This window comes from Boleophthalmus pectinirostris, unplaced genomic scaffold (assembly GCF_026225935.1).
Source record: "Boleophthalmus pectinirostris isolate CB_2022bp ecotype Guang Dong unplaced genomic scaffold, ASM2622593v1 HiC_scaffold_18, whole genome shotgun sequence".
NCBI classification, from domain to species: Eukaryota; Metazoa; Chordata; class Actinopteri; order Gobiiformes; family Gobiidae; genus Boleophthalmus; species Boleophthalmus pectinirostris.
Genome location: NW_026571133.1, coordinates 17,879,228 through 17,896,442, shown reverse-complemented (window position 1 = coordinate 17,896,442; position 17,215 = coordinate 17,879,228). Strand labels below are relative to the sequence as shown.

General features: G+C 36.6%; 1 protein-coding gene and 1 pseudogene across 3 annotated transcripts in view; one reads left to right on the top strand and one right to left on the bottom strand.

The window, feature by feature from the left end:
• The window catches only part of LOC110161806 (protein O-mannosyl-transferase TMTC2-like), a 33,750-nt gene extending 17,557 nt beyond the window's left edge, over positions 1-16,193 (top strand). For all 3 annotated transcript variants that reach the window (XM_020926639.2, XM_055154124.1, XM_055154123.1), the window contains 10 exons: positions 5,714-6,542; positions 6,843-6,957; positions 7,306-7,391; positions 7,495-7,679; positions 7,776-7,854; positions 8,072-8,193; positions 9,217-9,298; positions 10,967-11,081; positions 12,272-12,335; positions 15,432-16,193. In XM_020926639.2, the coding sequence (XP_020782298.2) occupies positions 5,714-6,542; positions 6,843-6,957; positions 7,306-7,391; positions 7,495-7,679; positions 7,776-7,854; positions 8,072-8,193; positions 9,217-9,298; positions 10,967-11,081; positions 12,272-12,335; positions 15,432-15,620 (1,866 nt within the window). In that variant the 3' untranslated portion in view covers positions 15,621-16,193. The remainder of the gene's footprint in view (positions 1-5,713; positions 6,543-6,842; positions 6,958-7,305; positions 7,392-7,494; positions 7,680-7,775; positions 7,855-8,071; positions 8,194-9,216; positions 9,299-10,966; positions 11,082-12,271; positions 12,336-15,431) is intronic.
• LOC110161807 (protein mono-ADP-ribosyltransferase PARP11-like) lies at positions 12,758-15,161 on the bottom strand (annotated as a pseudogene).
• Positions 16,194-17,215: the final 1,022 nt, after the last annotated feature.

The following is a 17,215-nucleotide window of genomic DNA, read 5'->3' as shown; positions in this document are numbered from 1 at the left end:
TTACACAAAATTAACTTGTGAGCTTAAGCCATGTCATAATGTTGTTACCTCCTCAAAAACAAAAAAGTTGTGTTTTGTTTCATTCACACAGTTTGAGTAACACTGCATTATTACTCTGGCTACATCTGCAAAGCTCAAAATGCTCTGTTCCACCTTGTGATGTCATGTCATCAAGTTAACAGCTACATTTTACCTTTACTTCAGTAGAGATTGGCAATTGCAGGGCTGAAATCATCCAGATGATTCTAATGGAGATGTAAGGAGTTTTAAAACACAGTGGAGCACTTCCTGTATTACCACATGACATCACAAGGTGGATACAGGATAACTGTGTGTTAAACATTTGTGAATGAAACAAAACACATCTCCAGGTATGTTTTTGATGAGGAAAAAAATTTAAATAAAATGAAAACAATCTGTAATATGGGCCCTTTATGTGCTGTAATTGCACTTATTAAATGCATGATGAGCATAATAAAAAGTCCCCTTGGGTTTATGCACAAGGACAGTCGGCTCTGAGCACACAGAGCTGTTTATAGCTCTGTCGTCGCATGGAGCTGTCTGTAAACATCTGCACTTGCTATTAACATCCTTCAGTTGGATGCTTTTGCCATTACTGAAGGGCATCTTCCTTTGTGGTCATGCCTGGCAAAATAACAACCCAAAAGTGTAATTACAGAGCTTGGCATCAACAGCAGAGAACTCCACAGAATATGAAACCAAATTGTTAATTAATAGTAATAAATAGTGTCCAGTGATTTACCTATATTTGCCTTCAATAATTACTAATACATCCCTGTCACATATTTGATTTATTTTTTTAAAGAAAAGCATTTTTAGATTAAAGAAACAAATACCTTGCCACAATCCTGATTTAAAATGTTGAGCTGGTAGATAACAATATTTAAAGTTATTTATTCAGTCGTTCACCTTAGCAGTTAAATCATTTTTTGAAGTTTTTTCTTTGAAGTAATAGATATTCATATGTTACTGTTTTCCTTCTGAAACCAGAAGCCACAATCTGAAAGACATAAAGCTCCATAATGCGTGCCAGTGTTCCACTCTGTTTCAATATGGCCTAAAAGATTTCATCACCCTGAATATTTGAAGTGTGGTGAAAAATTTTTCCCCCTGTTCATCCATCATAGAGCGGTATCCCCAGCCACCCTCGCCCTCACCCGTGCCCAGACACAACAGTCTACAGGGGAGTCCCAGTACAAGCAGCAGGTCTGGTGCCAGTCCCAGTGCCGCTCACAGCTGCAGCACATCTGGATCATTTATCACTATGGAAATGCCCTCTACTGCTGCCTCGCTCACAGTTATCAGCTTGTTATGTGCCAGGCGAAAGCTTCAGGGCAATGGTTTCCCTTGATTAGAAACCAGACGTCGTATTAGACATGGGAACACAATACAAATGGAGAGTAAAGCAAGGGAAACTATGCTCTCATTTCCTTTCCTTTATCTCTTATTTGACCATCTCACTTGCACTAATGTCTAACACAAGCATCCAAAATACTTCACTGCCTTTTTTGGTGAAATACTTTTTTGAAGGGCCCATTTTACACTATTTTCTGATCTGTGTTATAATGTTGTTTCCTCATCACAAACATACCTGGTTTTGTTTCATTCATGTATGTTTAACCCACAAACCCTGCATAGTTGCGTTCTTCTCTCGAACAGAAAGCATGCTGTTCCACATTGTGATGGTATGTTGTAATACAGGAAGTGCTCCACTGTGGTTCATACCTTCAGTAGATTTACATGATATCAGACCTGGAATTGGCCATCTCTTTGGCCATCTCTACTAAACAAAAGGTAAAAGGTAGCTGTCAACTTGAAAACTACCATTTTGTGACTTCACAAGGTCGAACAAAGCGTTTTGAGCTTTTTAGGTAAAATCCTACAAGAAATCATTTTGTGTAATATAGGGCTTTTATTGACACCAGTGACTTTTTAAAATTTTTATTTTATTCTTAGAAATCTATACTGATGTGACCTCCTGACCTGTGCTACAACCACCAGTCTGACAACAAAGGATTAAGTATTTTGACAGTTTACTATCATGATCTTGTGCACGATAGATTCCCCCAATATCAAATACACATATTCCACTTCTACTTCTACAATTACTTATTAGAATACTTTGAAGGATTAAGGATCAAGGATCTGATTTGCCTTTCAAATTATTTCTAACCACCTCCACCCCACTTCCCACGAGTAATAAGGCGATGCAAATGACCCGTTGTGCAGTCAGGAGGGAGGCCACGTGTGTTTAGGCCAGAACTGTATTTCTCGCTGTGTTTGAGCCACACTCCATTTCTCATCCTATTAACTGTGTAATCAGACTCAGATGAGGCTTCCTATGATACAAGGCAGTGCAGCAGAGGAACAGATGAAGATAAAGGAAGGTGCAATAGCACAGTTGAGAATGCCAAAAGCAAAATTACTGTAATGTGTCATCATAATGAGAACATAATGTCTCTTTTATACTGACAGGTGTAGAATAGAGAGGGACACATTAAAATTCCAAAATACTTATGTGAACCTTATTTGGCATAACTTCAAACACAGATAAAAATAAGGGCTATATTCAATTTATCCTGTGTGATATAATATATCCTGCAGTGCTGTACTCCATAATAAAAAATAATGATTATATAATGATATAGATGGGTTGAAAGTATGTTAAACACAGATCTGAAATCCTGTACTAGAACAAATTTAAACCAGGGCTGAGTCAAAACTGGAATAAGTTTGCTAGCGCATTTAGGACTGAGTGAATCATCAGGACCCTAACATTAAAGTGGCAGCATAACAACTGATTAGTAATACATTGTGCAGCTTTTATTTCATATTCTGTATAAAGTCGTCAAACCAATATTGTTGCACCCTGCCATACTGAAAAATGTTAATAGACAGACTTTAATCCCTGAAAAAGTAAATGTAATCCACTTAACTTATTTTAGCTCTCATTGGTCCTAGTACTTTTCTTTAAGGCATTTATCTCCTAACAAAAGTTAATTTAGTTAACATTAAAATTAAATGACATGCATGTTGTCTTCCCCCCTTGGATATTTAAGGTGATATTAGAAGGGGATATGTAAATGTTAAATTAATGCTAATGTGTATTATCTACCTCCGTAACCTATAGCTCATTACAGGTGTTTGTGCCAGCAGCAGGCCTTTTACCAGGAGGAGTGCACTGTAATTAGGTCACTCTATCAAAGTTGGCCTTTCAATACCATCCACAGCTCTGATGTCTACGTTAAATTACCCCAAGTCAACGCTGTCCAAAACACATAAGAGAGTTGGGAAAAGATCTGGATGTGGGCTTCAATTTAGCTTTCATCACTATTTTGTATGTCACTGGTAATTTATCAAATATACTTTGAACGTTATTCCAAAACTGTGGCACTCTATAGATGAGTGCCTAGTGGTTACAATACACTTGGGCCTAATGTCCCTTTCATTATAGTATGAAAATGGCCCAAATGTACTATCATGTGCAGTAAATATTAGGTGTCATTCAATGTGTTGAAAAGATTGTTTTAATTCTACATTTCCTTGGAAATGGCTTTAACCATTTCATGCAACAGCCGACCACACAATCTTGAAAATAATCATGGAAGGCTTAATAGTGAGGTACTCCGTTGAAAAGTCTCTGAAATGCATAATATGCAAAATTAACTGTAAAGGAAAATTGTTATTGTGGAAAGATTAGAAGCCTACTACTTACTATTCAATACTTATCACACTAAATACTGTAATGAAATTTCTCAGAAATCAAATTAATAGAAAATGGGAAAAATAAAAGTCTTTAATATAATGCACGCCTTGTCCAAGTATTAATGGATGATATGGTATGGTAATAGTAGATGGAAATTTGGGTTTTATTTTTTTAGTATTATCCACTGAACAACATGGGGTTAATGCGTTGATTTATTTCTATAAAATGGCCTTTACAAAGATGACATCATAGGCTCCTAAAAACTCATCTAATAAAGTGGATGTTTTTGCTTCCCATCTAGAAGATTGCTTTGCCATTATTTGTGCATGATTGATTGGGAAAGCAATTAGGAAACCATTTTGACATTCACTAGGCAGGGAGTTACGGAGATGAAGCTCATTCACCTAAATGGCATAATGACTTTGTGGAGCTGGCCAGTGTTGTGGCACCAAGCAGAATTGGATTTCTCTGACAGTTTCCTTCCTTGAGAAAAAAACACTTCCATCAATACACACAGTTCACACAACAGTTCTTTCAGAAAAAGTCTCTCACATTTTCGTGTGAACTGCCTTCTCTGCATATAATTCTTGTAGCCCTTAAGATTTATTTCTGGTTTCTTTTTGTGTTAGTCTTTTTATTGCTCCTAGATCTTTACCCAAACAATAACTCTTTTTTTTGTGTATTTTTTGGAGCCAGCAGGTTATAGGTTAAGTTAATAGTAATTCTCTCACAGTAAATCATGTTTTTCTTGTGCATAATTGCTTCTGTAATGAGATAAAGCATGAATGTTATCTGTAGCCCACAGTGCATCATTTGAAGAATTTAGTTACAAATGAAACCACTGAATACAAATCAACACTGTTGTGACACAATTTCTGTTCATAAGATCAGACGGCTTTCCCGGGAGATGTCCGACTGTCTGTTTACTTTTACAAGTTCACATAAAGTTCAGATAATGCCTGAAAGGAAGAAACAGATTATAATCAAGGAAAGATGCCATATAACTTTTTTTAATAATATTTGTATAATTACTATTATAATATAATATTACTTAAGCCCATAGTAAAATTACTTGATAGCAGAAGTCTCTTAGTTCCATGGTTACATCAATATATCTGTTTATACAGCATTATTTTATGATTGTACAATTTTGGGCTATAATAGAAATAATGTAGAATGTATTTCTATGTATGAGACTTGGGTTTCTGTCTTGAGCGTGTGAGTGTTTAGGAAAGTTATTGCGTGACTGAAGTCTAATGGCGATCATGCTACAGAAATAAGGCTCTTATGAAATGTAAACACCAGCAGACCAAAACAATGAAGCACAAGCTGATTAGTAGTCACACTCACTGGAGCCCTGTTACTTCTGGCGGGTCAGAAGTTTACTTGATATTGACAGCATTGCAATTAAAATTTTTTATTAGTGTTTCAGATTGTTTAAAGGGCTCATATTGTGCTGTTTTCTGATCTGTTTTAATGCTGTTGTGTTTTGTTTCATTCACATATTTAACACACAATTATCTTGTATATTTAGGCTGAATTCTTCTCTTAAACAGAAACCTTCCACCTTGTGATGTCATGTTGTAATACGGGAAGTTCTTCACGCTGTTTTTAAACTTAATACCTCCGCTAGAATCAGTTGGATAATTTCATCCCTGGAATTGCCTGGAATCTACTGAAATAAAGGTAAAAGGTAGCTGTTATCTTGAAAATTACCATTTCATGACATCATAAGGTGGAACAGAGCATTTTGACCTTTGGAGATGTAGACCGACTAATAATGCAGGATTACTCAAACATGTGTGAAGGAAACAAAACACAACTCCAGGTATGTTTTGACAAGGTAACAACACGAGGTAACATGGCTTAAAGCTCAGACCGTTTAATTAAAAAAAATTAATCTGATAGTACAATATATTTTTACTATGTAACTCTGAAGCCATAAAATGGATAAATCTTCTTATATTCTGCTTTCTTCTGTTTCAGAAAAGAAATACTGCTGAGTTACTGAGTCTTGGTGCACTGGTGTTGTGGGGAATACTCTTGCTGTCAGCTCGCCTTTACTGGATGGGAAACAAACCTCCAAACTTCTCCAACTCTGACAACCCTGCAGCAGACTCACCACACCTCCTCACTCGCACCCTCACCTTCTTCTACCTACCTGCAGCGAATGCCTGGCTCCTCCTCTGTCCGGACAAGCTCAGTTTTGATTGGTCGATGGACGCTGTACCCTTGGTCAAGTCCATAGCTGACTGGAGGAACCTTCACACTGGTGCATTCTACAGCGCATTGTTTGTTCTTGCTTTGTTTGGACTCCATGGGCCAAAATACAGCATTAAGGAAAGCAATGGAAAAGCACACATTGCAAATGGGAAGTCAAATGGCTATCATGCTCCAGACGCAAACCATAACAATAACTCAGTAGAGGGGCCTCCAGATGTAATCATGAATGGGTCAACTGGGCTTCACCATTGCCCAAGAAGGACATCTTTGCCCAGCACTGAAAATATTGTTGTATTTTCAATAGCCATAATTTCTTTATCATTCCTTCCAGCCACCAACCTCTTCTTCTATGTGGGATTTGTCATAGCAGAGAGGGTACTATACATTCCCAGTGTAGGATTTTGCTTACTCGTTGCAGTAGGAGCAAGAACCTTATACGTCAAACTGAGGACTAAAGGCAGCAGGGTCTTGATTATTTGTCTCTGCTCAACACTGGTGCTACTGAACGGACTGAGAACTGTGCAGAGAAACACAGACTGGAGCAGTGAGGAGAATCTCTACAGGTCTGGGATCAGTGTTAATCCTGCAAAAGGTAAAAAAAGTATAGACAAGGTTAAATAAAAGAATTCACTTAAATTTCACTATCATCTTTGAGGGACAAAAATATAAATATATGAAATAGTTGGTGTATATAATTAATTTTAACAACTTTTTTATTTAACTTAACATTTGGATGTACTTGGATGCATGACACACGCATCTGACTAGCTAAATCTGAGATTTGGTGTTTATCTGTGTGCCCTTTGCTGTTTGCTATTGTGGAAAAAATACAACTGCAACTTTGCAAGTCCATGCTTAATATTTTATTGACTCTGTCTCTTGTCTTTTATAGCCTGGGGAAACTTGGGAAATGTACTGAAAAACCAGGGCAAGATTGTGGAGGCGGAGAGAGCATACAGAAATGCTCTACACTACAGAGGCAATATGGCGGACATGCTGTACAATCTGTGAGTGCTAAATAGTCATCCTCATTATGTCTGAAAGAGCAGCTCTGACTCCTATACATTCCGTAGGTTTGTTAAAATAAAATTAAACAGCAAAGAAGGCACTGGGAATAGACAGTTTTTAATTGATTGGAGTAAATGGGAAAGAAATGCACTGTAGTATTTAATTAAATTCAGAACAACAGTTCAATGCTTGATGCAAAAGGACAAAGCATTTCTCATGTCTTACTAGGGCAGAATCCATCTTTAACAAACTTAACTTTTTAATATATTAATATATTATTTTTTTTATTTACTTGTAAGTTATCAGCATCCTTACAATATATATGTATATATATATATGTTTATTAGGGGTTTGCTACTGCAGGAAAATGAGCGTTTCACTGAAGCACTACATTACTACAAACTGGCCATAGCAAGTCGGCCTACACTAGCATGTAAGTAAAGAAAATATTGTAACTAGTCTGCTTCTTTTTGGGTAGAATACATGACCATTTTTGCCAAGCCTATCATAACCTGCATCAAATATGTCATTCACAGCTGCCTACTTGAACACAGGGATCATTCTGATGAACCAGGGAAGCCAGGAGGAAGCCAAACTCACCTTTCTTACTTGTGCTGAAATCCCTGATGAAAACTTGAAGGACCCTCATGCTCACAAGAGCTCTGTCACCAGCTGCCTGTATAACCTGGGCAAACTGCTGCACGAACAGGGACAGCAAGAGGTCATAAATCAATATGTCCCTTTTCAAAAAGCATTCAATGTGATTTTCTTCATCTTAAGTTGTGCACATTTTTGATGAAAAATGCTTTGTTCTCAGGAGGCTCTCTCTGTTTACAAAGAGGCAGTGCAGAAAATGCCCAGACAGTTTGCACCACACAGCCTTTTCAATATGATGGGTAGGTGAATTTTTAAGCTGACTCACCTTTAACCATTTTTGATAAGTTGGGTGCTTTTGTTCAAATGATAAAAACTGATAAATGTACAATGGGGTTCATAAGTAATACGCATACACTTAATTTGTACTATCCCATGTATGGTAATTGCACATTGGACATTCTGATTTAATTGCAGTAATATCAATGGTAGGTATAACAGTGCCGTATCATATTGCAGGAGAAGCATATATGAGACTGAACAGACTCGAGGAAGCAGGTCACTGGTACAGAGAGTCCCTTCGAGCTAAACCAGACCATATCCCAGCCCACCTCACTTATGGAAAACTCCTATCCATCACAGTAAGTGCCCTGACCACAAATTAAGAGAGAAGGCAGAGTATTGTATGAAAATTGTTTAACCTGGTACGGACTGATTCAATGAGAATTCATGGTGGGGATTCATAGTACATTCATTTCAAAGGATTTATTGGAAAAATGAGTTCAGTGGGCTCACTCTCTTGATTCGTTTGCATTTCTATATAGCAGAAAAAATGTTGAATTGTTTATTTCATAATTAATTTCTTTAGGGTCATTCATTACAACTTACAAGAAGCATAAATGACAAGTGAAAACATACATTGCAAATCAAATTGCAATCTTTATATTTGTCACAAAAAAAAAAAAAAACTGGCTATATTTCAAGATGTGTCTTGAGTTCACTGTAGAGTTAGCCTACTTAGCTGTGGGTGCTGAGTAAAGCTTGAAGTGCCTTTGCAGATCCCCTGTGCATTTAACAAAGTTTGAAGTTTGGATTTGAGTTCCACACTGTGAGTGGACATCTGCTGCACTGCCTCGGGCTCCGTACTGTACTTCTCGCACTTGTGGGCCCCCTCTTCTCCCAGGGCTTAGAGAACAGGAGATTGGATGGACCATGGACAATGGGCCAGTGGACAAGCCTATAACGAAATTACATTGCTTCCTTATTGAATCACCCACTCTGCTATATTTTGGCCATGCAACTGGACTTAACTGATAATACAGGCAGGGTCAAACTAAAGTCTTGCTCCCCTGTTGACCTTAACAAAAGTTGTACACTCGTGACTGCAAAACGAGAGACTCTGCCAAACTGTGTGATCTGAAATTAACCTGAGTCTAAAGAGCTTTAGTGAAGACAGAAAATGTGAAAAACCCAACAGGAATTCTTCACCCCAGGAAATAACTTAGCCATGTTATTAACGTGTTAATAACATATTTTAGTTGTATGGTTAAGGGAAAATTACATTTAAAGACAAATGCTTTTAACATCTCACATCTATTAGAGGTCAGTGGAAATGTAGAAGTCTTTTGTGTTTAATATTTTCCTTATTTGTTTATTTCTTTCAGGGACAGAAGGCAGAAGCAGAGAAGTACTACCTGAGAGCTATTCAACTTGATCCAACTAAAGGAAACTGCTATATGCACTACGGTAAGATGAGATCATTGGATTTCCTCGGAAAATCCTGTTTAAAACATTAGATTGGATTTGGGTTGTCTAAGACCGGTCAATAGTTGCAAAATCATATTATTTTCCCATTGGACCGCTTAAGGATTCAAAGCTGTGCCATACAGCCGTCATCAGCTTTACAGTAGAGATGGAGCTATGCAATAATTGGTCTTAGGGCAATAATAATGTAACAGTGTTTAAATGGGAATTAAAGTGTCAGTCTGAGGCCAGAAGTCATAAAAGTATGTGGCAACTTGTTATATAAAACGTAAAGATTTTTTGCACACAGCTTGCATAACAGGCTTTGAAGAAGTTTTGGAAATTGCCAACATGAGCAATGCAGAGGTGAAAGTAAACACTGTACTCATGAATAAAAACAGGATAGCATTGTCCTAATGTGACTGCTAACTCTGCATTTCATATCAGCCTGAATACACAGACATAATGCTACTATCTACAGGATATTTGTAGTACATTAATCCATCCACTCCTGGCTTAAGTGTAATTGTGGACCCGCTCATGGCTCCTTATCAAACTGTACATGCTCCTTTTGGTATCACTGAATTGCTGTCTTTGGAATAAGCTTCTTCCCTCTCTCCATCTGTGTCCTGTCCACTATTTATATGAAGCATGCTATCTATGTGGCTTTGGGGCAGGTGCTGTTTATCTGGGCTCCTTGCGAGCTTTATCATGGTTGTTCTGGATATACTCCAAGAGTAAAACAAGTGAAGTCAATTTTTTGCTTATTGCTGTACCATATCTGTGACTCTGCTGATAATATGTATGTGCAAAGAAGTTTAGTCTAGTTTCCCGTCATTGTTTCTAGTCTCTTTCTTAGATTTTAGGGATGTCTCAATATGATTCTCTTTCGGACTTAAACCTGTTTCTGTAAGAGCAACAAAGAAAAAAAAGCAATTCTGTAGTCCATGCTAAGCTGTGAGCCACATCTGTGCTTTGCCCGGTGGTTAATATAAAGGTATTTGTGGGTGCTGCACCAGGTGGCCACACTCCCATTGAAATCATGAAATTCCTGTCACTCCTGTTTTCACTATTTGCTTCAGAACAAAACAATTGTTCCTGAGTTCCCAGTGATACAGTTTTTGTGCATGTTGTAATTACATTCTGTTCTTCATTCTTTGTTCATATTCTTCCTAGGCCTCTATATGCCAAATATAGTGAAGGTATTCTTTTCAATTTTGTTTACATATTTTTATATATATTCTTTAGGTAAAATGCCATTGTGCCGAAGATGAATAACTAGTCAAATTAATTAAGTTACCAAATTCTCTCTGAATGAGGATAGAATCACAACATCAACATTAATAATAATAATTTCACAATAAATATATTCTAAATAGCAGTCTAATCAAATGAAAAGAAAACACATAGCAAACAATCAATACAATGCTTTTTTCTATACAGTTATATTATTTATTATTGGCTTGCTTCACTGTAGGAAACCAGTGTTAATGCAGTTTTATTTCTGTCCTGTTAATGTTGTTTTTAGTATCGATACTTGCTATACTTGCTCAAATGAGTATCTAGTATCTATTTCGATACTAGTTTTAGCATCTGTTAGTATTATATATTTGATACTTTTGACAAGCCTACATTATAGTTGCATATTTATGTTTCTATGGCTTCTCTTAGGTCAGTTCTTGTTGGAGCAGTCTCGTTTCACTGAAGCAGCAGAGATGGCAGAAAGAGCTGCACAACTGGACAACTCTGAGTTTGATGTGGTCTTCAGCGCTGCCCACATGCTCAGGTTTCTCTAACATTCTATATAAATACGTAACACCCCCCCCCAAAAAAAAAAAAAAAAAAAAACTTACCAGATTTTCCATATATTTTAAAAATCACTGCAGTAGGTCACTTATAGTAACTTGGAAACCAGTCATCTGAGAATTTTCTACATACATTTGCCAAGCACATGACTCATAAAAAGTGTCAAAAAGGATTGCATATGTCCTCTGCTCCCAGCAAACCAAGACAATAATAAAAGCCAAGTGCCTTAATCCATTTTTGAGCTTTATATCTGGGAAAGTCATCACTGCTCTTTAACGTCTATCAATATAAGTCCACTGTGTTCAGATTTTGGCAAAGGCCATATTTAAAAATGACAAATGATCCATATGTATTGAAGACTGAGTGGTTATTTTTAGAATACATAAATCTGTGTAGGATTAGACTGCTTTATTAACTATCTCTGGTTGAATTCAGAAAGGTTAAGACTTTAAAGGTCAAATGGCCTGGACCTCTTACAATTGTCTGAGGAGAGCTTTTTGACCACATAAAAAAAATCACATCTTGAAATCATTGAAAGCATATTAAGGCGTAAAAGTGGTCCCTCTCTCTGTGTATCTCTGTAGTAAAATGTTCCTACTATGTTTAAGTGGCCATTACTCATTACTTGACCAATCTAAATATGAAGAAAGGACACTCTTAAGATGATACCTCTTATGTTGTGTTTGAAACAGGGAAAGAGCATTACCTGTGTTTTTACAGCATGTTTGAATTTGTTTAGTCTCTCATAAAAATGTATTTTCATTGAAGATCTGGAAATTAAAGCTTTTAACTCTTTTTGTAGCTTTGGGATAGGACTGATCATAAAAATGGTCAGGCTTCAGCTGTGGAACTTTTAGAATATTCCTGTCTGCATATTACTGCACACTAAGAGGCAGATGCTTTATTTTGGGAAGAGAACAACACACACACACACCACACACACATAAATATATTTTTTTTAGCTTTTTGCCGATTATAATTCACTTATACACCATACTTGGTTATATTTTGTACATTTAAGTAATCTGTCTTTGAAAAGCTTGAAATGCATGCTCTTTCCAACATGTATTATGACATTAGTTATTATTGACAACATTTCATACCATACTATTTGAGCATGAGTCATGACCAACAAGAAGTTCTCACAGTTGATTTTTCTATACTTTTTAGACAGGCCAACCTGAACGAAGCAGCAGAGCGACAGTATGAGCATGCCGCCGGCCTCAGACCAGATGTAAGTAACTGGACTTGCAGGGACTGATGATAATATATGTATGTATGTGTTGTAAATTCAAAAGGTGTCATCTTTTCAGATGAAAGGTTGTGTGAACCTAAGTGTGGGGGTAATTTATTGTCAGAATTAGCCCAAAATAGCCTGGTGTTACAGTTCGCTAGTTTGGTGCTTGTTGGTAAGATTTCCTCATTATTACATTATAACATTATAATTAAATTACATTTTTAAAATCTTATTCAAAACATCTCAATGATGTTAGATTTTCTTAAGTAAAACATGTCCTAACTGTGTCCCAGTTAAAAGCTAGACATGTCCAAATCAAATATGGCATTTACTGATAAGAATTTTAATGATGATTTATTCTTAATGAGCCTTGTGGTTGTGATTTTGGTGGAAAAGGTGTTCAAATCAATAGAAAAAAATAGAAATCCAAACCCACTTTATTTATTTATATAGTAAATGTTATAAACGAATCAGTTTCCAAAGTGCTGCACATGTAAAGATATCATAAAAAACTACAAATACATTAAAAGTCAAGTCAAATAAAATGAAACCCACAAAATAACAATAAATATATAAAATCTGTAATGCCATACAAAAATAACTATAAAATAAATTAAAGGGCTTTAAAAACAAACAATGAAATCTTAAAATCATCTCTAAAACAAACTGAAAAGTGCATGGAGGCTAATGCCAGAAAAAGTAAATTCAGTAGTCCCCAACAAGATGATATATGATGATTTGTATGATTTGCTCAAATGGTTTAAAAGTTTAAAGGTTAAAAAAACAAACAAAAAAAGCTTTAACTTCAGATAAAAAACACTAATGATGATAAAAGCCAGATTTGATGTCAAGGTTTGAGACAAACTGTTGCTGTTTGAGTGGACCCAGGCCAATGAGGGGGTCAGTATTGCTAAACACAATAACCTGAATTTTGCCCTCATTCAGACTCAAAGTTGTGGGCCAACCAAGCCTTGCCAAAGGACAAACTCTCCTTTCTGATTTCACTTTAGCTTATAGAAGAAGCAGTTTCATGTTTAAAAAAAAAGAGAAAATTTGTTGTGAAGCTCACTATAAGAAAATACAGTCAGCCCATGTCCAATTTTGCGGGATGAGGCACAGATGATGTAAGGGAGATGTTGGGTGTTAATAGCTTACTTAATTTCTTTCTGTCATCATAATACAATGATCTCACATATAACTTTTATATCTTCTAAAAAATCTATCCCTTAGAATATATTGTTCTGTAACAATTAAAACAGTACAAAAATATGTATTTTACCATGAATAGTTCTTCATCAGCACCAGCATGTGTCATCTATATTGAATTAAATACTCTGGATATATTTGATTAGAGTCAAAAATCACATATATTTTGGGAGAGGTTACATCATCCACACAGCTGTCATGAGAGTGCTTCAGAGCAACTTGATCAGGTTTGGTCAACTCGCGCTGTCCCTGAGTGGACTTTCCAACTAGCACCCGTGCCAAAAATATCACCTTGGTTGGTGCATCTTCTACACCCACTACTTTTCTCCCATGCAAAGGCAAATTGTCTTTGCTGCTGGGACTGTACTTGTCAGCATATGCAGCATGTATTGCAAAGTATATTCCTGAAAAAGAAAAAAGAAAAAAGCTAAATTATGTTTAGCGTACATCATGGCATTAGCATTATTTTACTAGTTACTACCTTTTCCATATACATGCCCATGGTGTCCTGCCAGACTTATGTCAAAGTTGTACTTGCAAATGGAGTCAACATTGCACTTCTTGGTCCCATGAAAGAGTCGCCTCTCCTGAATGTCCTTGACCCTATGAATCCTCATCAACTGCCTTTTCTTTCTGTACCACAAATAAAATCTTCATGAAATAAGTGTTGCATTTTAACAAAGAGTATTTTATATTATACCTGCAGTAAAATTCCCACAAATCCTGGTTTTGGATCCTAAAAACTGATACAATGGGTTTGTCCAGCAGACCATCTCTCTTTACATAATTTGCTACAGTTAAATACTCAGCAGTGGATGCATTCAAAGGGATTAACTAAGGAAAAATAAAAAATAAAAAACAAGTGTAATGTAAATTACTTCTATAGGCTACAGTCCGATATATAACCAGTTCATATTTAGGCCCTACTTGGTATGGGCAAGAGTCATCCATGATTTCCCAGAACACAGGAACAGCAGAGAAGCAAGAGCAACTATAAAACAGGTTTTAGTTTCACTTTCATTACTGAGGAAACAGAACTTATCAGGTATGTATCTACCTTTTCTCTACAGTATAACTGCGCTGGATTCTTCGTTGTCTTCCAGTTTTTATGTCAGTTTGTAACATGGCTGTAGACAGAGATGAGAAAACAGAAATACAGAAATACATTTAAATGCTGTACTGTAAAAAAACATACCTGTGAAATCAATCCTTGAATTATGTGAAGCACAAGAAAATGGTCTAAAACTCCACTTGAATTTTGTACATAATAGTTTTCAATGTCTTGGCTACGTAAGGGGTTGTCAGGATCATCCTTTGGGACAGATAGAACGATTACTTAAATAGTCAAAATCTATGAATGAAAAAAGCTTCTTTTGAATTGTCAGTTTTACCTCAAATCTGTGCCACTGCCCACAGTCTGCCAAGTAGTACCACGTCCATGGTGTATCTGAGGTGTCCATCATTTCCACAGTATTCCACATGATGGCTATATAAAAGTATAAACCTTTCATATAGGTAATGGAACGTCTGCCTATGTTCCTATGTTAGACTGTCAAACCATCTATCCAAGCCAAACCTCTAAATGGGTTGGGCTTACTGAGGTTGAGCTTATTTAACCAGGACAAATTCTTTATAAAACCTACTGTTGAGACGGAATCAGAGACAGATTTTTTTTTTCTTCCAAACAAATCCATTTAAACATCAAATTTGATGTATCTATTTACTGTAATCCCTATCCCATTGTAGTCGCACATAAACCTCAGACAAAGTACAGTCCAAGTACAGTCAAATACACTTATGACTGCAGCATTGTCTACTGCATTTTATTTATTCAGAAGGAAATACTTGTTAATAAATATCTTGCTTTATGTTGATCTATTTTCTCAGTATCCAGCAGCTCTGATGAACCTTGGTGCCATGCTTCACCTGAACGGAAAGCTTGTAGAAGCTGAGACAAACTACCTGCGCGCCCTCCACCTCAAACCAGACGATGTAATCACTCAATCCAACCTGCGCAAGCTCTGGAACATCATGGACAAACAGGGACTGAGGACCAGGCAGACTAATGGCATTTAAGGGGATCAATGTCTGGCTATGTAGAAACAGCCTCACCCTTACAAAATAAGCTGAGGCCAGTGAAGCCGAACGAATGACACACTATCACAGGTCATGCGCATTTGCATTAAGTTGTTTTGGTTAGAGATTTCATGAACACAGTAAAAAGGTTGCCAATAAGCTTCACCATTCTCATCTCACCAACACTGTACAAGGCATTGTAAAGTTAGAAATGAATGTAGTTGTATGTTGAACCTGGTTGTATACCAATGTCCTTGGCTTTCTCAACTGTGCCAAAACTTGTGAAGAGTCTCCATGCCTCTGATGTCAAGCAAGAAATGTTTTTCACCTATGTGTCAAAGATGTTCAGTTTTATGTGATAAATTAATTTATTTTGTTGATATCTATTGTTTTATGTAACATACCAACATTGCGTTTTGTCTGACCAGTCTTGAGAGAATTAATTTCTCTCCACATTGTGACCATTGTCATCTTTTAAGTTATAGATAATTGTAGCCTGGACATGTGTTGGTTTTTGTACAGGAAACTGGACCTTTTTAAATAAATCTCAGATTTTCCTAATTTCCCTCAAAAGTGCTTGAAACTTACTGTGATAGAAATGTGAATTACTTGGAATCATTATCCATTCTTATTTAGATCAATACTGTGCCTGGAAGTTGAATAGGCAAAATTAGCCAGATTCTTAGGGCTTCATTTACTGTGCAAACAGTGACCTCTAGTGGCAATTGTACTGTATTTACGGTATCGGTGATAAAGCTAATGTTTTATCTTTTGTTTTTGAGGAAACGGAACCAATTACATATATATTTACCTTTCTGCGCGGGATTCTCTTTTGTGTTTCTGTTTTTACGTCACTTTGTATCATGGCTACAGAGGTGAGAAAAGTGTCCTTACAGAAAGACATTTAAGTCAAGTGCTGTACTTTGAAAAAGAGTACCTGTAAAATAAATCCTTGAACGATATGAGTCAAATGAAAAAGTATTTAAAACTCCATTTAAATTTTATAATAGAGTTCAATGTCTTAGCTTAGTAGGAGGTTGTTAGGGTCGTCCTTTATGACAGATAGAATGATTGTTTAAATTTTACTTCAGATTTGTGTCCTCAGTCTACCAGCTCCATGGTTTGTGTCTGAGGTGTCCCTGTATGCCAGTGTGTTTTACTTGTTTGCTATATATAGGCCTAAACCTTTAATATAGGTAATGTAATACCTACACTCTGTGTTCAGGTAATTTGTTTAACATATCTTCTTATTCAAATCATCCCATACCACATCCCTGGCCGGCTGTGCTTAACCAACACCAGAAAAAAAAAAAAGTGTTAATCTAAATAAATCAATAGCCAACAAGTTGGCTATAACGTTTTCCATCGTCAACAAGGCCCAAGGACACAATGAATGAGTATTCGTCTGTGAGGCCAGCCTGTGGATCAGTGGATCTGACCTCAACCGGTGAAGTCTATGTCGAGACCGGGATTCGAACAGCTTAAGTTCAGATCAAAGGACAAACGCTCTTACCATTTGAGCTACTGCCGACCTGATACGCCACAAATATTTTTAACAATTCCCCCAGCAGACTGGGCTGATGATGTGCACTTTG